Source organism: Hylobates moloch, unplaced genomic scaffold (genome assembly GCF_009828535.3).
Source record: "Hylobates moloch isolate HMO894 unplaced genomic scaffold, HMol_V3 SCAFFOLD_22, whole genome shotgun sequence".
Taxonomy (NCBI): domain Eukaryota; kingdom Metazoa; phylum Chordata; class Mammalia; order Primates; family Hylobatidae; genus Hylobates; species Hylobates moloch.
This window is the reverse complement of record NW_026652297.1, coordinates 17844305-17869322: the sequence shown is the minus strand read 5'-3', so window position 1 is coordinate 17869322 and position 25018 is coordinate 17844305. Positions and strand designations below refer to the sequence as shown.

General features: G+C 37.0%; 1 protein-coding gene across 1 annotated transcript in view; it reads right to left on the bottom strand.

The window, feature by feature from the left end:
* The window catches only part of ACAD11 (acyl-CoA dehydrogenase family member 11), a 100125-nt gene that overhangs the window by 50097 nt on the left and 25010 nt on the right, over positions 1-25018 (bottom strand). The window contains exons 6-11 of the mRNA XM_032144165.2: positions 24277-24418; positions 23371-23492; positions 21270-21376; positions 19632-19758; positions 12169-12246; positions 11336-11474 (exon numbers count right to left, since the gene is read on the bottom strand). Of these exons, the coding sequence (XP_032000056.1) occupies positions 11336-11474; positions 12169-12246; positions 19632-19758; positions 21270-21376; positions 23371-23492; positions 24277-24418 (715 nt within the window). The remainder of the gene's footprint in view (positions 1-11335; positions 11475-12168; positions 12247-19631; positions 19759-21269; positions 21377-23370; positions 23493-24276; positions 24419-25018) is intronic.

Here is a 25018-nt window from a genome sequence, read left to right as displayed (position 1 = left end):
CAATTTATACTGACAGCATGTCATAAATATTTACAAGCACAGGGCATTTGGTGCATATTTATTCAACTTGTTCTGAATCACAGACTCTTCTTCAGTTCATCCCAATGAAGAATGGCACTAATGATGTCTAACTCAATTAGAACTGAAGGAAACAATTTACTGGCCTAAACCTTGCCTGCTGTATTGCAAATATGCCCTGCTAGAAGTGATTGCAATGCTCCCAGAGAACAATCAACATTGCATGTCCTACTGAGACTCCAGCCCTTAATTCTATCTGCTGTTCCTCAAACACACCCTATGCTTTCTAATTTCCACATATTTGCTTGGGCCAGGCTTTTTCTCAAGTGAAATTCTCCCTGTCCTTCACAAGTAAATTCCTGCTTATGAGCCACCTCCTCTGCAGAGAATCTCTGATTACCCAGTCAGTAATACCTCCTTCCTCTGAGCTCATGTAACAATTATTTCTATGTACCTCTAACATTGCTCTTACTTTTATGTACCCCATACTACCTAGAAAATACTTCGTAATTCTCAAGGATGCTAAAGACAGAATCCCTGCCCTGGAAAGAAAATGGCAGTAGATAACTTCAAAGACCCTCTCTGACCCTTGGAGGGTATTGTTTATAGTACATGATACACTGTAGTATCGCCCTTGGCTAACAAAGAATTCTTCATGACTGCCATGGAGTAAAATTTTCTAGATGGCTTCCTCTGATTTTCCATTCCTGTCAAATTTCTTAAAATACTGTCTAAAACCTTTCCCTTGAGTGTTGATTATTCAGAAGATTTTGAGAAAACAATTTTCATATCAACATTTACAATGACTTTAAGGATAGTTACTGAAATGCTTATGAAAATTGAGTTGCGTAAGTTAAATCTCTCAAGATGTCTGCACTCTGTTCAGGCACTCCTAACAGAGCCAACATTATATCAACATTAACAAAATTCCTTGTAGATTAACACAGCTTAACATTCTTTTTGACTGAGGGAGAAAATAAGTACTGAGTTATAATTCATGAAGCTCATTGTTTGTTTTCTTTGCCTGTTTTAAATTCACTGTTACTTGTTATAGTAAAAATAAGGTAAATACTGAATTCAAAATATCCAAAAATTATCAGTTTCTTCTGAAAAGCTCACAAAGTTATCATTTACAGGTTGGAAAAAAAAACTTGGATAAACTACACCAACAAGAAAAATTATTTCCCATTAAAAAATATCAGACCAGCTCTCTAGATTCCTCCTCTCTGGGCAGGGCATCTCTAAAAGAAAGGCAGTAGCCCCAGTCAGGGGCTTATAGATGAAACTCCCATCTCCCTGGGACAGAGGACCTCCGGGAAGGGGTGGCTGTGGGCACAGCTTCAGCAGACTTCAACATTCCTGCCTGCCGGCACTGAAGAGAGCAGCGGATCTCCCAGCACAGTGCTTGAGCTCTGCTAAGGGACAGACTGCCTCCTCAACTGCCTCCATGCTTCCTGACGGGGAGACACCTCCCAACAGGGGTCGACATACACCTCAAACAGGAGAGCTCCGGCTGGTGTGTGGTGGGTGCCCCTCAGGGACAAAGCTTCCAGAGGAAGGAACAGGCAGCAATCTCTGCTGTTCTGCAGCCTCTACTTGTGATATCCAGGCAAACAGGGTTGGGAGTGGACCTCCAGCAAACTCCAGCAGATCTGCAGCAGAGGGGCCTGACTCAGAAGGAAAACTAACAAACAGAAAGGAATAGCATGAACAACAAAAAGGACACCTACACAAAAACTCCATCTGAAGGTCAACAACATCAAAGACCAAAGGTAGAAAAATCCACGAAGATGAGGAAAAACCAGTGCAAAAAGGCTGAAAATTCCAAAAACCAGAATGCCTCTTCTCCTCCAAAGGATCACAACCCCTCACCAGCAAGGGAACAAAACTGGATGGAGAATGAGTTTGACGAATTGACAGAAGTAGGCTTCAGAAGGTGGGTAATAACAAACTCCTCTGAGCTAAAGGAGCATGTTCTAACCCAATGCAAGGAACCTAAGAACTTTGACAAAAGGTTAGAGGAATTGCTAACTAGAATAATCAGTTTAGAGAAGACCATAAATGACCTGAAAGAGCTGAAAAACACAGCACGAGAACTTCGTGAAGTATACACAAGTATTAATAGCTGAACCAATCAAGCGAAAGAAAGGAAATCAGAGACTGAAGATCAACTTCATGAAATAAAGCATGAAGACAAGATTAGAGAAAAAAGAATGAAAAGGAATGAACAAAGCCTCTAAAAAAATATGGGATGACGTGAAAAGACCAAACCTAGGTTTGACTGGTGTACCTGAAAGTGACAGGGAGAATGGAACCAAATTGGAAAACACTCTTCAGGATATTATCCGGGAGAACTTCCCCAACCTAGCAAGAGAGGCCAACATTCAAATTCAGGAAATACAGAGAACACCACAAAGATACTCCTCAAGAAGAGCAACCCCAAGACACATAATCATCAGATTCACCAAGGTTGAAATGAAAGAAAAAATGTGAGGGGCAGCCAGAGAGAAAGGTCAGGTTACCCACAAAAGGAAGCCCATCAGACTAACAGTAGATCTCTCTGCAGAAACCCTACAAGCCAGAAGAGAGTGGGGGCCAATATTCAACATTCTTAAAGAAAAGAAATTTTCAACCCAGAATTTCATATCCAGCCAAACTAAGCTTCATAAGCGAAGGAAAAATAAAATCCTTGACAGACAAGCAAATGCTGGGAGAGCTTTTGTCACCACCAGGCCTGTCTTACAACAGCTCCGGAAGGAAGCACTAAACATGCAAAGCAAAAACTGGTACTAGCCACTGCAAAAACATACCAAATTGTAAAGACCATCGACACTATAAAGAAACTGCATCAACTAACAGGCAAAATAACCAGCTAGCATCATAATGACAGGATCAAATTCACATATAACAATATTAACCTTAAATGTAAATGGGTTAAATGCCCCAATTAAAAGACACACACTGGCAAATTGGATAAAGAGTCAAGACCCATTGGTTTGCTGTATTCAGGAGACCCATCTCACATGCACAGACACACATAGGCTCAAAATAAAGGGACGGAGGAAGATTTACCAAGAAAATGGAAAGCAAAACAAAAACAAACAAAAAAGCAGGGGTTGCAATCCTAGTTTCTAATAAAACAGACTTTAAACCAACAAAGATAAAAAAAAGACGAAGAAGGACATTACATAATGGTAAAGGGATCAATGCAACAAGAAGAGCTAACTATCCTAAATATATATGCACCCAAACAGGAGCACCCAGATTCATAAAGCAAGTTCTTAGAGACTACAAAGAGACTTAGACTCCCACACAATAATAGTGGGAGACTTTAATACCCCACTGTCAATATTAGCCAGGTTGACGAGACAGAAAATTAACAAGGATATTCAGGACTTGAACTCAGCTCTGGACCAAGCAGACCTAGTAGTCATCTACAGAACTCTATACCCCAAACTGACAGAATATACATCCTCCTCAGCACCACATTGCACTTATTCTAAAATTGACCACATAATTGGAAGTAAAACACTCCTCAGAAAATGCAAAAGAATTGAAATCATAACAAAAAGTCTCTCAGACCACAGTGCAATCAAATTAGAACTCAGGATTAAGAAACTCACTCAAAACCGCACATCTATATGATAACTGAACAACCTGCTTCTGAATGACTACTGGATAAATAATGAAATTATGGCAGAAATAAATAAGTTATTTGAAACCAGTAAGAACAAAGACACAATGTACCAGAATCTCTGGGACACAGCTAAAGCAGTATTTAGAGGGAAAATTTTAGCACTAAATGCCCACAGGAGAAAGTGGGAAAGATTTAAAATTGACACGCTAACATCACAATTAAAAGAACTAGAGAAGCAAGCCAAACGAATTCAAAAGCTAGCAGAAGACAAGAAATAACTAAGATCAGAGCAGAACTGAAGGAGATAGAGATAAGAAAAACCCTTCAAAAAATAAATGAATCCAGGAGCTGGTTTTTTGAAAAGATTAACTAAATACACCACTAGCCAGACTAATAAAGAAAAGAGTCAACTAGACACAATAAAAAATGATAAAGGGGTATCAACACTGATCCCACAGAAATACAAACTACCATCAGAGAATACTACAAACACCCTATGCAAATAAACTAGAAAATCTAGAAGAAATGGATAAACTCCTGGACACATATACCCTCCCAAGATTAAACCAAAAAGAAGTCGAATCCCTGAATAGACCAATAACAAGGTCTGAAAATGAGGCAGTAATTAACAGCCCACCAACCCAAAAAAGCCCAGGACCAGATGGATTCACAGTCAAATTATACCAGAGGTACAAAGAGGAGCTGGTACCATTCCTTCTGAAACTATTCCAATCAATAGAAAAAGAGGGACTCCTTCCCAATTCGTTTTATGAGGCCAGCATCATCCTGATACCAAAGCCGGGCAGAGACACAACAAAAAAAGAGAATTTTAGACCAATATCCTTGATGAACATTGATGCAAAAATCCTCAATAAAATACTGGCAAACCGAATCCAGCAGCACATCAAAAAGCTTACCCACCATGAACAAGTGGGCTTCATCCCTGGGATGCAAGGCTGGTTCAACACACGCAAATCAGTAAACGTAATCCAGCATATAAACAGAACCAAAGACAAAAACCACATGATTATCTCAATAGATGCAGAAAAGGCCTTAGACAAAATTCAACAACGCTTCATGCTAAAAACTCTCAATAAATTAGGTATTGATGGGAAGTATCTCAAAATAATAAGAGCTATCTATGACAAACCCACAGCCAATATAATACTGAATGGACAAAAACTGGAAGCATTCCCCTTGAAAACTGGCACAAGACAGAGATGCCCTCTCTCACCACTCCTATTCAACATAGTGTTGGAAGTTCTGGCCAGGGCAATCAGGCAGGAGAAGGAAATAAAGTGCATTCAATTAGGAAAAGAGGAAGTCAAATTGTCCCTGTTTGCAGATGACATGATTGTATATCTAGAAAACCCCATCATCTCAGCCCAAAATCTCCTTAAGCTGATAAGCAACTTCAGCAAAGTCTCAGGATACAAAATCAATGTGCAAAAATCACAAGCATTCTTGTACACCAATCACAGACAAACAGAGAGCCAAATCATGAGTGAACTCCCATTCACAATTGCTTCAAAGAGAATAAAATACCTAGGAATCCAACTTACAAAGGATGTGAAGGATGTGTTCAAGGAGAACTACAAACCACTGCTCAATGAAATAAAAGAGGATACAAACAAATGGAAGAACATTCCATGCTCATGGGTAGGAAGAATCAATATAGTGAAAATGGCCATACTGCCCAAGGTAATTTATAGATTCAATGCCATCCCCATCAAGCTACCAATGACTTTCTTCACAGAATTGGAAAAAACTACTTTGAAGTTCATATGGAATCAAAAAAGAGCCCACATTGCCAAGTCAATCGTAAGCCAAATGAACAAAACTGGAGGCATCAGACTACCTGACTTCAAACTATACTGCAAGGCTACAGTAACCAAAACAGTGTGGTACTCGTCCCAAAACAGAGATATAGACCAATGGAACAGAACAGAGCCCTCAGAAATAATGCCACATATCTACAACTATCTGATCTTTGACAAACCTGACAAACACAAGAAATGGGGAAAGGATTCCCTATTTAATAAATGGTGCTGGGAAAACTGGCTAGCCATATGTAGAAAGCTGAAACTGGATCCTTTCCTTACACCTTATACAAAAATTAATTCAAGATGGATTAAAGACTTACATCTTAGACCTAAAACCATAAAAACCCTAGAAGAAAACCTAGGCAATACCATTCAGGACATAGGCATAGGCAAGGACTTCATGTCTAAAACACCAAAAGGAATGGCAACAAAAGCCAAAACTGACAAATGGGATCTAATTAAACTAAAGAGTTTCTGCACAGCAAAAGAAACTACCACCAGAGTGAACAGGCAACCTACAGAATGGGAGAAAATTTTTGCAACCTACTCTTCTGACAAAGGGCTAATATCCAGAATCTACAATGAACTCAAAAAATTTACAAGAAAAAAACAAACAACCCCATCAAAAAGTGGGCAAAGGATATGAACAGACACTTCTCAAAAGAAGACATTTATGTAGCCAACAGACACATGAAAAAATGCTCATCATCACTGGCCATCAGAGAAATGCAAATCAAAACCACAATGAGATACCATCCCACACCAGTTAGAATGGCCATCATTAAAAAGTCAGGAAACAACAGGTGCTGGAGAGGATGTGGAGAAATAGGAACACTTTTACACTGTTGGTGGGACTGTAAACTAGTTCAACCATTGTGGAAGTCAGTGTGGCGATTCCTCAGGGATCTAGAACTAGAAATACCATTTGACCCAGCCATCCCATTACTGGGTATATACCCAAAGGACTATAAATCATGCTGCTATAAAGACACATGCACACGTATGTTTGTTGCGGCACTATTCACAATAGCAAAGACTTGGAACCAACCCAAATGCCCCTCAATGATAGACTGGATAAAGAAAATGTGGCACATATACACCATGGAATACTATGCAGCCATAAAATATGATGAGTTCATGTCCTTTGTAGGGACATGGATGAAACTGGAAACCATCATTCTCAGTAAACTATTGCAAGGACAAAAAACCAAACACCGCATGTTTTCACTCATAGGTGGGAATTGAACAATGAGAACTCATGGACACAGGAAGGGGAACATCACACCCCGGGGACTGTTGTGGGTTGGGGGGATGGGGGAGGGACAGCATTAGGAGATATACCTAATGCTAAATGATGAGTTAATGGGTGCAGCAAACCAACACGACACGTGGATACATATGTAACAAACCTGCACATTGTGCACATGTACCCTAAAACCTAAAGTATAATAATAAAATTAAAAAAAAAAGGATTTCGTATTTAATAAATGGTGTTGGGAAAACTGGCTAGCCATATGCAGAAAGCTGAAACTGGATGCCTTCCTTACGCCTTATACAAAAATTAACTCAATATGGATTAAAGACTTAAATGTAAGACCTAAAATGACAAAAACCCTAGAAAAAAACCTAGGCAATACCATTCAGGACATAGGCATGGGCAAAGACTTCATGACTAAAACACCAAAAGCAGCAGCAACAAAAGCCAAAATAGACAAACGGGATCTAATTAAACTAAAGAGCTTCTACACAGCAAAAGAAACTATCACCAGAGTGAACAGGCCACCTACAGAATAGGAGAAAAATTTTGCACTTCATCCATCTGACAAAGGGCTAATATCCAGAATCTACAAAGAACTTAGACAAATTTACAAGAAAAAACAATGAACCCCATCAAAAAGTGGGTGAAGGATATGAACAGACACTTCTCGAAAGAAGACATTCATGAGCCCAACAAACATATGAAAAAAAGCTTATCATCACTGGTCATTATAGAAACACAAATCAAAACCACAATGAGATACCATCTCATGCCAGTTAGAATGGCGATCATCAAAAAGTCAGGAAACAACAGATGCTGGAGAGGATGTGGAGAAATAGGAAAGCTTTTACACTGTTGGTGGGAGTGTAAATTAGTTCAACCATTGTGGAAGACAGTGTGGTGATTCCTCAAGGATCTAGAACCAGAAATACCATTTGACCCACCAATCCCATTACTGGATATATACCCAAAGGATTATAAATCATTCTATTATAAAGACACATGCACATGTATGTTTATTGCAGCACTATTCACAATAGCAAAGACTTGGACCCAATCCAAATGCCCATCAATGACAGACTGGATAAAGAAAATGTGGCACATACACATCATGGAATACTATGCAGCCATAAAAAAGGGATGAGTTCCTGTACTTTACAGGGACATGGATGAAGCTGGAAACCATCATTCTCAGTAAACTAATACAGGAACAGAAAACCAAACACTGCATGTTCTCACTCATAAGTGGGAGTTGAACAATGAAAACACATGGACACAGGGAGGGGAACATCACATATCAGTGCCTGTCACAAGGTGAGGGGCTAGGGGAGAGACAGCATTAAGAGAAATACCTAATGTAGATGACAGCAAACCACCATGGCTCGTGTATACCTACGTAACAAACCTGCATGTTCTGCACATGTATCCCAGAACTTGAAGTATATAAAACAAATACCAGCCCAAAGGCCCCCAAATTTTCCAGTAATAGCTTTAGAATTAAAGTTGCTATTTTTAACATTCCAATATACAATGTTTTACGACTTAATGAAGGGGGGAAAAGGGCAAACTGGAAGACTACATATGTTTCCCATATGTTTTATAACTATTTGGGAAATGATCTGGGTGACTTGAGTAGAAATTCATCTTTTATACTTAAGAAACCTCTCGAAGTATTTACTCAACATCAATTATACTGCCTTCTTCATCTGCTTTGGAAATGATCCAAAATGCAATGCTTGAGGCCTTCATGGTATCTCCACCACAAAGAGAAAACACCTAGTTTTCTATTTATAGTTTTACACAACTCATTTGCTTAGGAGAGTTGCTCATCATTTCTTAGAGCAAATCTCTGTCCAATTTTAAAATTTCAGCAATTTAGTTATCTCATTTAGGCAGTACAGCTGATGGACTAATGAAATTTTAATGCTAGAGAAAAATCCATGACCATCTAGTGAAAACTGAGTTCACAGGTCAAATTATAAAATAGTGGCAGAGCTGAATCTGCAAGAGAAGTCTTTGGTAGCATTCTTTTTCATATTATGATCCATTAGTGCATCATGAAATCAACTTAATGGAATATAGCTAGCATTCTCTAAAAAATGAAATAGAACAAAATAGAATGCATTAGATTAGACTCAGTGGAAAATATCCAAATGCACTTGCATGTAGTAAGATAAACTCTTGTTTCGTGAAACTTTTGTTTCAATAATATACATCTATCCATCCATCCATCCATCCATCCATTCATTCTGAACATATACATACACCTATATATTCTACAAATTGGGTCACAATATAAAATATAAAATATATTTCTTACTAAGAGTAGCAATCAAAAATGTTTTAAACAAAAAGACTACCCATTCAGTTCCCTTTCCACAAAATCATGCTACCTTTGTAGAATGATGTAATAGCCTTACACAGTTGAGATGAAATCTTTAGAAGCTCTGTGAATAGACTTTACTTTTACAGTAGCTTATTATTGGATTACAATGTAGTACAGCAGTAATTTGATAAATCAGTGTTTAGAAAAGAGAAAATCATTTCAGGGACAAGTTCAACCATTATCAGAAATCTACCAACTATTTTAATGATGCCAAAGCAATGAGACAAAGTCCAGTGTGGAAAATCCAGACTGCATTTTGTCTCAGAAGTCCAGTACTGTCTTATATACCTCTCTCTGGCAGCCTGCATTAACTTATTTTTGGTAGAGCTTTAGCAGCAGGGCCATGCATAAACACAAAAAGCAATACTGAGGCCTATCTTGTGCAGGGATGGGCCTGCCATTGGATATTGCCCCATAATCATCCTACTACAAATCAAGTGCTAGTCCTTGACTGGTAGCATTAGGATAATCAGAGTAATTTGAAAAAAAAATATTCCCAGGGTCTACCCTAGATATACTGAATCAGAATCTCTAGAGATGGAGGCTGGGAATCTAGATTTTTCAAAGGTTCTTTAGGTGGTTCTTCTGCAAATCCAGGTTTGAAGATACCTCCTATAGACTATGTTCCAGGTTTACTCCTTTCATTTTACTTTTTAAAAAATTGGCCTCCTACCTTCATCTTTTCAATTTGATTTTCACCTCAAAATCCTTGGAGGCATCCTTGACTCTTCCATTAATACCCCATATCCAATCAGGATATCCTCATGGCTCTGCCTTTAAAATATATTTAGAATCTTGCTACTTATCACCCACTACACTACTACCACCCCAGTCTAAACCACCATTATCTCTCACCGGGATTACTGCCGCAGACTCTCTGCTTCCTTCTTACCCTCCTTTGGTCAATTCTCAACATAGCAGTCAAGGTGATCCTTTCAAAACTGAAGTTACAACTTATCACTAATCTGCTCAAAATTCCCATTGGCTCATCCTTTCAATGAAGGTATAAGCCCCTCTTATTTGCCCTATAAAGCTCAAAATGTGAGGCCCTTGCCTCTCTGATCTCTTCTCCTACTATTATTTTCCTGGCCACACTGGCCTCTGGTTATTACTGGAATACATCAATCACATTCTTGCCTTTTCTGTTCCATCTACTATAAGAACTCTTTCTTTGGCCGGGTGCGGTGGCTCACGCTTGTAATCCCAGCACTTTGGGAGGCCGAGGCGGGCGGATCACGAGGTCAGGAGATCGAGACCATGGTGAAACCCCGTCTCTAGTAAAAATACAAAAAATTAGCCAGGCGTGGTGGCGGGCGCCTGTAGTCTCAGCTACTTGGAGAGGCTGAGGCAGGAGAATGACGTGACCCTGGGAGGCGGAGCTTGCAGTGGGCCGAGATCGCGCCACTGCACTCCAGCCTGGGCGACAGAGCGAGACTCCGTCTCAAAAAAAAAAAAAAAAAAGAACTCTTTCCTCATATAACAGCATGGCTAACTCAGGCAATCACCTTATATAAGTCATTACCAAATGTCATTTTCTCAATGAGGCCTATTCTATTTAAAATGACCATTCTATTTAAAAATGTAACCCATATTCCCTGTACTTCAAATTTCAGAGCTCCTCTATTCTGCTGGTTTTTTTTTTCAAAGCACTTTTCATCTTCAAACTTATTACATAAGTTTGAAGTTTACTTATTATAATTATTATTTATTTTTGTCTCCTTGTATGTCAACTAGATCCTTGAAAGAAGGCATCTTTGTGTATTTTATTCACTGATACATCATTGCGAGAACATAGAACACTGCTTGGGACATAGTAGGTAATCAGCAAATAATTGGTAAATGAATGGTTTATTCATTTGGTGAATGAATAGTGAGGCTAACCAAAGGATTTGAAACTCTCTATCCATTCCAACTAGTAATAGAAATATCCAATTCCCATGGATCCACGATCCATGATCCTTACATGACCAATCCCTTTGGTGGCTAATTTTTGTCACCAGTACTCTTAATTGTAATGATATTTAACAAAAGAATAGTCCAATGAAAATTTCAAATCCATTTTTTATATTTAAATCAAAGTAACTGAAAAGTAAAATTATAGCCAAATTCATAAGTCAACAACTTTGTATAAAAACACATTCTTATCATATATAGAAATTTTAAACACTGATCAAAATATTAGAAAAAAGTATGTTTTCAATTAATGTAGTAACCTGGTGCTTGGCAGTTAAAGACATCTGGAGCAAAAAAGCATTTTCCTGTTTCTTCGGCAATCAAGGCATAGTCCACATGGCTGAGACCACTGACAGCCGGCAAAAACAAGTTCCAGAGACCCTCAGCTTTGGCCATTTCCTGTTAAGGTGATGAACATGCCAGAGTGACCATAATTTACCAGGACTCACAGTAGTTTATTTCTTTTTTAAATATTGGCATTTATGATCTTTGAAATTTAAAAACACTTATGGAGTTATTTATTTTACTGTATTCTCCAGTGAGCAAAACCAAGTTCTTATTAATTCATTATAAATCAACAGTTTAACCATTAAAAAAATGTCTTTTCCTCCATGCTTCCTTGGATTTGGCTGAAAAATTAAGTTTGCTACTTGAGAACTTCTTCTGTAATCAGAACTATTACAAAATCTCCCACATTTGAGTATGATATGCCAAATATACTACTTTGTGCATTTTAATTTCTTACATGAATTGAAGTTAAGATTTGAAAAACATGAAATTTGGATTAATTCTATGTAGGACAAATGCCCTGCCTTGAAATCAGTCTCAATTCAGTGATGGCTAATAATGAATAGTTTTAATCATATTTTTTCCTTTGAACAGTTGTAAGAGGTTGTCTTCATTACTATCATATATAGAACACTATCTAGCCTAATTTGTAGGTTATAGATTCTATTTATTAACTTTCTTTTTTTAAAGGTTATTATTGATATAATTTTCCTCTACATATATAACAATAGCAACAACAAAACTAAGGTCTAGGTTCTCAAAAAACACTTGCATATGAATTTTCTAGCGTTAAAGATTTTCTTACCTTGAGTTTATCAATTACTAAAGGTTTTCCCCACTTGTCCACTGAATTTTCATTTTGAACATAGAACTCAGTTACCTCCTTAAAGTAATAAAAGAAAAAAATTTCACTAACTAAAGTTAATACAAAGTAAACAATGTCACAAACTGCTAATATCTAAAATAAACATTTTTAGGTGAAGATGCTTTTTTAGCTATTATTAAACCACACACAGAAGCATAAAACATTCTAAAGGTTTGCTGATCACAAAATCATGCTGCCACAATATTAGATAGTAGGCTACTAAAATCTTATACCAAGATTTGAGTGTTTCCCGCATGTTCTCACTCACAGTTGGGAACTGAACAATGAGAACACATGGACACAGGAAGGGGAACATCACACTCCGGGGACTGTTATGGGGTGGGGGGAGGGGGGAGGGACAGCATTAGGAGATATACCTAATGCTAAATGACGAGTTAATGGGTGCAGCAAACCAACATGGCACATGGATACATATGTAACAAACCTGCACATTGTGCACATGTACCCTAAAACCTAAAGTATAATAAAAAAAAAAAAGATTTGAGTGTTTCATTTCTAGCAATACGACAAACTAGATAGTCATAGAAACCGCTCAACTAAAAATGTTGGGTAAAATATTAAAAATAGTTTTAAAATACATTTATTACTACATAGCTGTGCTGGAAGGAAAATAAGAAAATTCCTTGGAGGCCAGAAACAAAAAAGCCTGACTCTTCTAGTGTGAGCACACATTGCAGCCAAGTTTGTCCAGGGCATATAGGCTGATCTATGTTAGCCCAGTTACGCCCTAGGTTTTAATGGGCCACACAGGCAGGAGTCAGACATAGTCAAATGCCCCAAACATGGCAAGAGGGAGGATCAAAGATCAGCTCTTCCCTCTACCAAAGCTAGGCTGCTTGATGAGTAAAACCTAAGTGGAAGAAAATTTGAAAAGCAAAAACAAACAAACATAAAACCCAACCCTCAGAGGTAGACCGTGGGAATACAGGCCTTTATACAGGTCTTAGTTCTGGTTGGAATAGACAAAATAAACATTTCTAACTGAAGTCTGTTTTCACCCAAGTTTGGGACTGAATTCACAGACTTACGGGGCACTAAAACTTTAAGCCAAAATTTAAGTTTACAGTGTTTCTGGTGACAGTGCCTGCTAACACCTGGCAGATGTGAAAACAAATCCTATCTGTAGGAAAGAGCTTTAAACAAAGCCTTAAATAACTTTCACAGATAAAATTCCAGAACATGAGTTCAAAATAAAAAACTATTTATCACTCAAGGAAACAAGCCACCATTAGTAAGAGTTAGGAAAAACAATCATTCACCAAGACAGAATTGCACTTCCCAAAGACTATAAATAGAGTAATGATCAGTCACAGGACATAAACTATTTCTGTTTAATAGATTTCAAGAATAAAGGAAGAAATTAAAAGTATAACAAAGGACTATCAAAAGTGACCAGGCACATTTGAAAAAGAATTGAATAAAACCCAAGGAAAGGAAAACCATAGAGATGAAACTTAAAAACTCTATGGCAGTGATTCCCAAATTTTGGTGGCTCTCAGAATCTCCTGGGGAACTTGGTAAAAATATGGGGGCCTAAGCTTTGTCCTACTTCAATGAACCTGCACTTCTGTGTCCTTTACTAGCTTAAACAATTCTCACACACTCCAAAATTTGAAAACAGTTACTCTGTGGATGTTGAAAAATAGATTAGATAACAGCTGAAAAAACAAATCACAAATTGGAAGAAAGACCTGAAGAAATTACTCAGAATGATGCACAGAAACTCAAAAGAAGGCAAATATGAGTGGTAAAGGAATATAATGAATTCAAAGAGAAGTTCTAACATAAGTCTAATTGGAGTCCCAGACATAAAGAATGAAGAGAGAGGCAATACTTGGAAAAATTAATCTTAAAAGTTTTCGGAACTGATAAGACAGCAATCCTCAAATTTGGAAAGCCAATGAAGCCAGAGCATAGTAAAACTACAGAACATTAAAGAGAAAGAAAAGCTCTTAAAAAGAGAAAGAGGAAGTTGCCTCCTTAGCACAGTAGGGCAGTGCATCAGTCTCATAATCTGAAAAAGAGAAAGAAGAGGAGAAAAAAGAAAGATTACTGATAATTAAACAACAGTTAAGATTGACAGCTGACATCTCAAAGTAACAAATGAAGCCAGAAATCACTGGGATAATAGCTTCAATTGCTGAGAGAAAATAACTGTCATTGTAAAATTCTATATGCAATAAAACTATCTTTCACGAACTAGGGCAAAATAAAGGTATTAACAATAAGTAAAGTCATTGCCACCTCTCCCCAGCAAGAAAAAAGGAAAACAACAACAACAAAAAAAGGTAAACAAAGGAAAGGGAAAGGTTTACTAGCACATTCACACTAAAGGAACTTGACCTAGAAGAAACATCTGAGTTGCAAGAAGGAATAGTAAATAAATAAAATGATAAATAGGTAGGTAAACTTAAAATTTAAAACTATAATCCCAGCATTTTGGGAGGCCAAGGTGGGCAGATTACTTGAGGTCAGAAATTTGACACTAGCCTGGCCAACATAATGAAACCCCATCTTTACCAAAATACACAAAAATTAGCTGAGTGTGGTGGCACATGGCTATAGTCCCAGCTACTCAGGAGGCTGAGGCGGGAGAATCACTTGAACCCAGGAAGCAGAGGTTGCAGTGAGCTGAGATTGCCCCACCCCACTGCAACCTGGGTGACAGAATGAGACTCTGTCTCAAAAAAAAAAAAAAAAAAGCCAAATAAAACAATAACAATCTCTAATTTGTACAACTAAAAGAATATAGAACAAAAATATTGGAGTATAACAGCATTTTCCAATATTTTGCTATTATAGTATCTCTGTATGTTTCTACACTTAGGCTAGTGGTATTACTTACAAACATTGTCAAAACTCTTAATCCATATTATCAAATTATTTTCCAAATCATTCTATCAGTTTACACTCATATAACAATGTACTAAAATGTTCCTTTCATTGAAGCATGGCTAGTCTAGAGTATTGCTGTATTTAGTGAAAACCTCAAGAAGGCAAAGGTCTGCTCTTTCAAAGGCACCAGGATGAATAGCCCTTCTCATTTCTATCAGGAAGTCTGTTAAATTGGAAGATTTCCTGTTTGGGGTTGTTTATTATTTCCATCCCTCATATTTCCTTGGAAATATTCAATGCTACTGTGTTTGATAAGAAATATATTATGCAATACATTTCTCATTTTCTAATCTCTGACCACCTTTTCTCATCTCTGACCACAGTTTGAAGAAATTAAATTATGCCAGTGTTTATATAATTATTTTAAAATGTGTATTATTTAATACTTTGAGTTCTAAATTTTATCTATTTAGATATCTGCAAAGTTTATTTGTGGCATGGTAGGACTCAAAATTAAATAAAATTCCTCACTACAAAGAACCCTTCTTTAGTTCTTAAAGTAAGAAAAGTAATTTATTAGTTAAGAGCCAAAAGCAGAAACTATGCTTGGTGCCTGGTCAATCTTCCCAAAATATCACCTGTAGCATACTGTGTCCTCATTCACTGACACAGATACTAATTTTGAGTATGCTGGTTGGTTCAGCATCTTAAATCTGAGCCTACAAATAATTTTGCAAAATGTTTTTCATTTTAAACTGAAGTCTACCAGAAAAAAGCAACAGTTCATCCTTAGTATATCAGACTCAGCAGGAAAGTATGATTAATATTACCATTATGTTAAAAGTGTGTTCTCACTGTGTTATGTTGCTAGTTCCTGTTTTACATGCTATTTTTAGGATTTCTTACCCATTTTAAATTGGCTTAAACTGGCTTTTAATATTTTCCAATTGGAAGAATTGGCTTTTAATATTTTCATAGATATGGGTTATACTCTCACTTTATAATATTCAAGGAGTTTCAAAAGGTCATTAGAATAGTTTAAATGAAGCTTATGTTTTCTCACTATAGAAAATTTGAAAATGTCTAAAAATATAAAGAAAAAGTCATGAAGCGTCTCAGTAGTTAAAGACAAGTGCTGTTAAAGTATTGTAGTATATGATACAACCTATTTTCTAGAAATGACTGTTTTTGTTTCTGTAAGCTTAGTTACAATAATGTTGGATAGAATCTTATACAGATTTTTCCCTCTTTCATTTTGAAAAAGGTATTTACTTTTCTCCAAATATAATCTCCAAATAACATCCTCTAATATGTTACACAGAGATTTGTATTGTTCACTATCATTCTACAGGATAAAACGTTTTTATAGATGTTGGTACAGTACAATTTTTTTAAAAGAAGAAAAAGCTCACGTTATCAGATATGGCTATGTCTCAGATTTAAAGGATCTTCAGAGACAAATGATTGTGGCTTTTCTGGTCACATAAAACATTGGCAATCTTCCCTTTAAAGCTATAGGCTGCTTTTTTATTTATCTTAAAGCACTTCTTTTTATTGCAAATTTTTTGTGCATATTTCAATAGCTGCATGATACAAAGTTCAGTAGAGTATCATAACCCAACCTGTGACACCTCTTCTGTGCTGCAGTTTCTCTTATATGCTTATTCACATTTACCAATGAAAGAACAAGCCTGCCTGGTTTCCTCTGCCAATTCTGGCCTCTCCTCTGAATGATGGGCTGATTGCAAGTACTAGCATGCTATCAGATAGGCTTCATTTTAGAGAAAGTAGGTAGGAATCAGGCAGTAATCAGGGAGGGCAGATTTCTGCCCAATCCCCACCACCCTCCCCCACCCCCCAAAAAAGAAAAGTTGGTCAGGTGCAGTGGCTCACACCTGTAATCCCAGCGCTCTGGGAGGCTGAGGTGGCAGGATTGCTTGAAGCCAGTAGTTCTGGGCAACAGAGTGAGACCAGGTCTCTATAAAAAAAATGTAAAAATTAGCCCAGTATGGTGGCATATTCCTGTAATCCCAGCTACTCAGGAGGCTGAGTTGGGTGGTTCGCTTGAGCCCTGGAGTCTGAGGCTGCAGTCAGCTAGGATCACATCACACACTCCAGCTTGGAGACACAGCAAGACCCTGTCTCTTGGAAAAAAAAAAAAAAAAAAAAAAGGCTGGGCGCAGTGGCTCATGCCTGTAATCCCAACACTTTGGGAGGCTGAGGTGCGCGGATCAAGAGGTCAGGAGTTCGAGAGCAGCCTGGCCAATATGGTGAAACTCCATCCCTACTAAAAATACAAAAATTAGCCAGGCTTGGTGGCAGGCACCTGTAGTCCCAGCTACTTGGGAGGCTGAGGCAGAAGAATCGCTTGAACCCAGGAGGCGGAGGTTGCAGTGGGCCGACATGGTGCCACTGCACTCCAGCCTGGGCAACAGAGCAAGACTCCATTAAAAAAAAAAAAAAAAAAGCCAAAACATGGAGGACCCTCCTCTAGGGCACTAAATCTCATGTTGAAGCCCTGGCTTCTTTGAAACAGATCATTTGATTTTTTGTCATTGTTGAGACAGGGTCTCACTGTTGCCCAGGCTGGAGTGCAGTGGTGCAATCTTGGCTCTCTGCAACCTCTGCCTCCCAGGTTCAAGCAATCCTCCCACCTCAGCCTCCTGAGTAACTGGGACTATAGGTGTGCAGCACGCCGGACTAATTTTTGTATTTTTAGTAGAGATTGGGTTTATGCCATGTTGCCCAGGCTGGTCTCAAACTCCTGGGCTCAAGCCATCCACCAACCTCGGCCTCCCACAGTGCTGGGATTACAGGCTTGAGCCAGCACACTGTCTCATTGGCATTTTTTGGAGTGCTGTTGCAGCCTTCTGTCTGGGGGCAAACACCATTCCTATAACAGGTTGTAAGAGACCAACCGAAGCAGTCGTCCATGTACAGGTAATTCTTAAATCAAACATCTTGATTTCTTTTCCTCTTCTCATTTTTGCTTTCTATATAAGCCAATCACAGGGGACTCCACTGTGGGAAAATGGTTACCACTTGTGCTACAGCCTTCTTTCAAAATTCTTTTGAGATATGGCTTCCGTTGTTACATTATTCTAGGGTCTAATCCATTCTGCTTTCCAAATCTAATTTCCATTCTCTTTTCAAAATCTTAATTCCTCTGATATGTCCCTCTTCTGTTTTCAAGCTTATACCAATTTATTCCATTTTATAAAAAAACTTATTATTTATTAAATTGGATTTTATCTGAGGGAGGGGAGGACATTGTTGAATTCACACTGCTATCTTAATCTAAAAGTGTTGCATTCCCTTTTTAATACTCAAAAGTTCATAGTTTTAAAAATCAGAATTGAACAAACACTAACTAGATCAGAAAATATTCAACATACTTTAGTCACTAAACACATGTGAAAGGTGACTATCTTAGAAAGAATTTCCTCACTTTAAGTAGTATTTTTTAAAAAAATTATACCCTATTCTGTGAGCAAAGTTAATCTCAAGCCAGATATTTACTAAAAATGTAATAATTATTTATATAATTCAAGCAACAGCACAAACTGTCCTACAAACACATATCAGCTCTGAACATTTCTGTTAAAAGGATTTTGGTCTCTTTCAGTTCCCTATTTGATTTTACCAGGCTAGCTGTAGACCTCTCAGAATCATAGATGATTAAAATGAGAATGTATTATATATTTAGTCACACCTACTCACATTGTAGAGGAAAAAACTGAGGCCACGCAAGACCATCTAACACAAGGCCACCTAACTTGTGACAGGGATAGACTAGAATAAAGCCATCAGCCTTTCTACGCCAGTGTTCTACCCACATACAAACACCCTGCCCCAACTCCCTTACATATTTTTGTAAAAGCTTTTATCTTTTCTTCACAACATTTATCATCTCTTATTTAGTGTCTTCCTTTCCTGCTAAAGTCTAAGCTTCACATGAGCGTAAGCCCTGTATGTCTTATTATCTATTTACATTCAGTAGCTCTCAGGTGCGTAATGCATCATCAAATACCCAATAATTATTTGGTAACTGAATGAATGAATGTTCCATATTGCCTCTCTACTCTCAGTGAACTTATTGAAACTTAATGCCTTAAAATAGTAGCTTATAGGAAGAGGGGTGGTAGTATCTGTGAACAGCTTGAAATGATACATAAAATTCTCTAGGTGTGTCCATCTTGTATAGTCTACACTTCTCATTAAATTCTCAAAGGGGTCCATGTTTACAAAAAAAAAAAAATAGCTGAAACTTACTGCCTTAGGACAAGGCCCCCAAAGTAGTGTTTTACTCTAATATAGTTAGGCTCCCAGTGTTAAAACTACTAATTCTCTTTGGCTTAATTTTAATGCCACAGACTTATCTGTGCATTCCCTGGGTTCTATCGTGGCTTAGTGCTAAGGTGAGAAGAAGAATCTAGGTAAGGATTGACTAAAGAAAATGACACCATGCTTCTCCTATAAGCAGAAATAACAGAAGTATTCATCGATAGTCCTTTAGCAGAAATATATTCTGCTTATATAATACTCACCTTTTCAGCTGGAAGAATGTGTTGTTTCATGAAATGCTTCACCTTAGTAAGAACTTCCTGACCTTTCCGAGTCTGTACAAACAACTGTCCAGTAGTATCAATCTGTGGTAGTACAGTACTGAAAGTTCTTCGCCAAAAGAAAAAAGGAAAAACGGTTACAAAGATGTCCAAAGATCATTATTACATATTTCTAATATAATGTGAAGTTTCCTCAGCTACCCAAAAAATATCCCCTAGAAGGAGTAGCCGTATTTTATATTTTAAAAAAGTCTTTCATATTATGGACTGAATGCAGAATCACTTCTATTTTAAACATTTAACTTTAATGCTTAAAGCACTATTTGGGGAAGACATATAGGCCTGGCATCACCTCAAGCAATGTTAGTGATAGATGCAGAAGGCACAGGGTGTTGTCTGGACGTGCCCACAATGGACTGGGGGCCTGCCTGCACACTAGGGAAATGGGGTGGAGCCACCGGGAATTCGTGCCTTATGCAAGGGGAGGAGCATGGCCTCTTTAGCTCGCGTGTGGTAGCCTGGTATTCAATCTGTGAGGTGGGAGCCTGTTGGCAGAATCCCCTCTTTCTTTGCTGAGAGCTTTCTTTTCGCTTAATAAATCGGCCCTCCTCGCCCTTTAATGTGTCTGTGCGCCTAATTTTTCCTGTGAGACAAGAACCTGGATTTTAGCTGAACTAAGGAGCAAAAAATCCCGCTTCATTAGTTTTGAATCTTTACTGAAGTCACCCGTCAGAATCTCCAGAAGAAAAAGCAAAGAAGTTGAACACAAATAATCATTATTCTTAGTATTAACATATGCCTCACAAATATAGCTGCCGAATATTAGATCTGTAGAACAGAAAACCAAACACTGCATGCTCTCACTCATAAGTGGGAGTTGAACAAACCACCATGGCACATACATACCTATGTAACAAACCTGCAGGCTCTGCACATTTATCCCGGAACTTAAAATAAATTAAAATAAAATAAAGAAGACCTGTAAAGGTCATTATGAAGCACAACAGAATCAATTGTTATGGTGTAGAGAGAACAAATACCCATCTATAAGATAAACTGGAAAACAGCAATTGTCCTAACATTATGCCATGGGTACTTGAGGCTTAAGCAGAATTCTGGGACAGCATCACACATGCATTTGGTAAGCAATGGGAATGTAACTGGCAAAGTGTGTTCGATGCCTGAAAAAGTGCTCTGCTCATGAAGACATGGGTTTCAAAGATGCTTATGAAATGTCTGAATATAACTTGATGAAATGTAACAGTGGAAAAGAACAATATTTCTAAATTAATAAATCATCTTATATAATGCATTTTTAAAATTAGGTATATGTAAGTGACTTAAATATTAGAAACGCTTGAGAGTTTTATCTATATCCTTAAATGTTTACACAATCAAGTGGCACAAAAATACTTTTAAACCTAAATATGGAGATTTTCTTTATATTTTAGGTCAATTTGTTTTTAGGCATAGAAGAGATTTACCAAAAATCTATTGTGATTGGCAGCAGCAATCCTGGTGTATGCAATAAAAATAATCCCTACTCCCCTAAAGTTTACAACCTTCACATACCCAATAAAGGCTCTAATTTGAGTTAGCCAAGGAATCTGTTTTCCTTACCGTTTGGAGAGTTGTAGTCCAGTTTCTGCCAGAGGTTGCACAATATTGGCAAATAAAAAGCTATCCTCAGATGAATTATTTCCCATAAGATATCTGCTATATACTCCCTATAAATAAACATATAACAATTAAAATTCATTGAAAACCGTCCTTCAACTATCTAATCAATCTTTCCAGTTTCTCAGTTATATGTGACATTATACTCACAGGGTATGAGGATGTAAAACAGACTATCGATGATATTAATATACATGCAGGGGTAATTATACCCTTCTAAAGAGTCATACTCATATCATCCAGTTAATGCACTCTCATCCTAACATAATTCTAATTTATAATCAAATAAAACTTGCAAATATCTCAGCAGTTACCAAAGATACCAAGTCTGCAAGTTATTTCACCTCTAAAGATCACTACCCTCCTTCATAATGGGGGAAAATCTAAAGAAACAAAAATAAGATTTAAAAAACTATAAAACCAAAGGGAAGACAATGAGATGATCTCTAAGAACATTTTGTCTCATTTTTGGGCCCCTAATGTAGGTAAAACTGTCTCTTTCAAACAGTGTTAGTTGAATGCTAATCAGTGTTTCTTTGATAATTCTCCATTTCTGTACTTTCAACATAATAAACTCTTTCCTCTCCCCTAAAAACAAACATCACTGTGTCTTCCTTATATAATTCCTTATATAACAATAAAACACTGTAATAAATCAAACACTGTAATAGTGCTTCCATCATATTCAATTTTATATTTCCAATTAGATTGGAATGTTTATGATCATCTTGAAAGCTACTACATGTACAATATATATAGTTTATGTTGTACATTATTTTTTTGAGATGGAGCCTCACTCTGTCGCCCAGGCTGGAGTGCAGTGGCATGATCTCAGCTCAATGCAACCTCCACCTCCCAGGTTCAAGCAATTCTCCTGCCTCAGCCTCCTGAGTAGCTGGGACTACAGGCCCACATGCCACCACACCTGGCTAATTTTTTATTTTTAGTAGATACGGGGTTTCACCATGTTGGCCAGGCTGGTCTCGAACTCCTGACCTCAGGTGATCCACCTGCCTCGGCCTCCCAAAGTGCTGGGATTACAGGAGTGAGCCACCATGCCTGGCCTATGCTGTACATTTTAATGTCAATCATAATCCATGTCAAACTTTTATTGGAAATGAAAAGCCATTTCAAATTTAAAGCCTATTTGGTATCTTATTTGTGGAAACTGTCAAACACAGAGACATACCCATTTTGAGAAACCCATTCTCTCAACATGATTAACTCAGGTACAAGATGAGATGTAACACAACTATTTCAGTTGTTCATGGATAGCATGAACTCTGAGGACAGAAAATAAATTATCATAATTTTCCTTAATCCTTCTTTTCCCATTCTTTTTCGCTTCTAAACTTATTTACCTGTTTTTCTTCTAAACCCTAGCCCCTTGCTATTGATGAAGCATCTCAATTTCTTAAACCTCCAAGATTCAAAGTGCCTGAAAACTGGATTAGTATAAAGAAGAAGCCATTTGTTTAGATTACAATGTAATTAGGAAAAAAACCTAAATTTATGCTCTATTATCTTTGAAAATTAATCACACAAATATGACGATGAAAATAAAAAATCTTACTCATCTACTTACTCAAAAACATTTTAAGAGGTTACTGTATACTAGATACTGTGCTAGCCTCTGGGAAGTACAAAGATAATTCTTCCCTCATCATCAACCCTAACTAATAAATGGTTTCATAGTCTGAGGCAGAGATCATCAAAAGATTTTAGCTTTTTCTCACACTGGACATTCAGGAAATGACTAATCCTTACTAATCCTTTTTATCATTATGTCATTCTTTCTTCCTCCCTCCATCTTGTAAGTTTATTATATAAAAAACTGATAATACATTTTGCTACTCAAATTTTTTCCTTGCCAAATTCCTATTCTGTAAATTCTGGATTTATATTTTACCCATGTCTGATACCTGTCATTATGATAAGCCAAATGATCTAAGGATAAAGAATATAAAACCCGGAAGACTGGAAAACATTGTCAACAGTACACTGGTAAATAATGGCAAAACACACGTTTAAAACAATTAATTACCTGTGCTATTCCAGCCATCTTAAAATATGAAAGGGCAAGAAAGAAATTCCAGTTAGGAAGAATAGAATTAATTCCCCTGCAGCGGCAATATATTGAAATCAGTTCTTCCATTGATGGTATCCCTATAAAACAGCATGTAATATAAACTTTAATTAAAATGTCATGGTGAATATTTCAAAATGTTATGAGACACATATGTAAAACAGAATGTAATAACCATTAGCCCATACAACAAAACATGTTCTAAATCTTGATTTCCAAAAGATTATTATATACAAAGGATTATATTTGGTCATAAATTACTAAAAGTGGCATGCTAAGTTCAGAAAATTTAACGAAGAAAATGAAATAGGCCAGTCACGATGGCTCATGCCTGTAATCCCAGCACTTTGTGGGGGCCGAGGATCACTTGAGAGCAGAAGCTTAAAACTAGCCTGGGTAACATAGTGAGACACCATCTCTACAAAAAATTAAAAAATTAGCTGGACATGGTAGTGTGTGCCTGTAGTCCTAGCTACTCAGAAGGCTGAAGTGGGAGAATCACTTGAGCCCAGGAGTTCAAGGTTTCAGTGAGCAATGATTGTGGCACTGTACTCCAGCCCGGGTGACAGAGCAAGACCTTGCATCTAAAAAACACCAACATGGCCCATGTATACATATGTAACAAACCTGCACGTTGTGCACATGTACCCTAAAACTTAAAGTATAATAAAAATAAATAAAAAAAGAAAGAATTATCTTCAACAAAATAAAAAATAAAAATAAAAATAATAAAATAATAATAAAATAAAAACATGTTTAAGAAACAAAAATTATCTAAAATTGCAAGATTTTATATTTTAATTATGAAAGAAATAAAGACAGTTTTATATTAATAGCAATTTAGACAACATTATGTTTTTATACCTGAGTTTTCTTGACTATAAGAACTTTGATTTATCATTGGAACTGTCCTTGGCCAAAAGTAGAACAGGGAAAAATGAGCTAAGTCTGACAAAGGATGACCAATGGTTGACAGCTCCCAATCCAGCACTGCTATAACTCGACACTGTAATTAAAAATAAAGAGGTCTGTAACACATTAAAACTTAAAACAAGTATAATAAAGAAATAAATAACATCGAACATATTCAAAATCATGTTTTTCATCAAAAGTCAATTTCAGATCTTTACCGACAGTGGCATACCACATTTATAAAATAGCCAATTAGCCTTGATTATATAGAGCTAAGTCCTCTGGTTTCATCACTGGCCATCAGTCCTTCTCATTTTACTTTACACAGCCTTAATATCTCTGCTAATGAGCAGATGCAAAAGCAGTTAAAACTTCTCAACTGGAAGTAATTGTGATAAAAAGGAATTGTAGTGAATTACTTATATTTTAATAATCCATGTTATGCATCATTAAAACATTTGCTTTAGTAATTAATCTAACTGCATAACAAATGTACTACTCCATCCATAGTACTTTTAAAAGTTATTTCATGTTGTAGATACAAAGCATAATTGTTATAAAAGATATTGTTAGTTTTATAAATATAAAATCTACCATTATACAGCAACATAAAACAATCATGTAATGTGGAACCAATAAAACAGAAAGCTTTCCTCATTCTACTTAGTAACAGTATACATCAAGGGAATATATA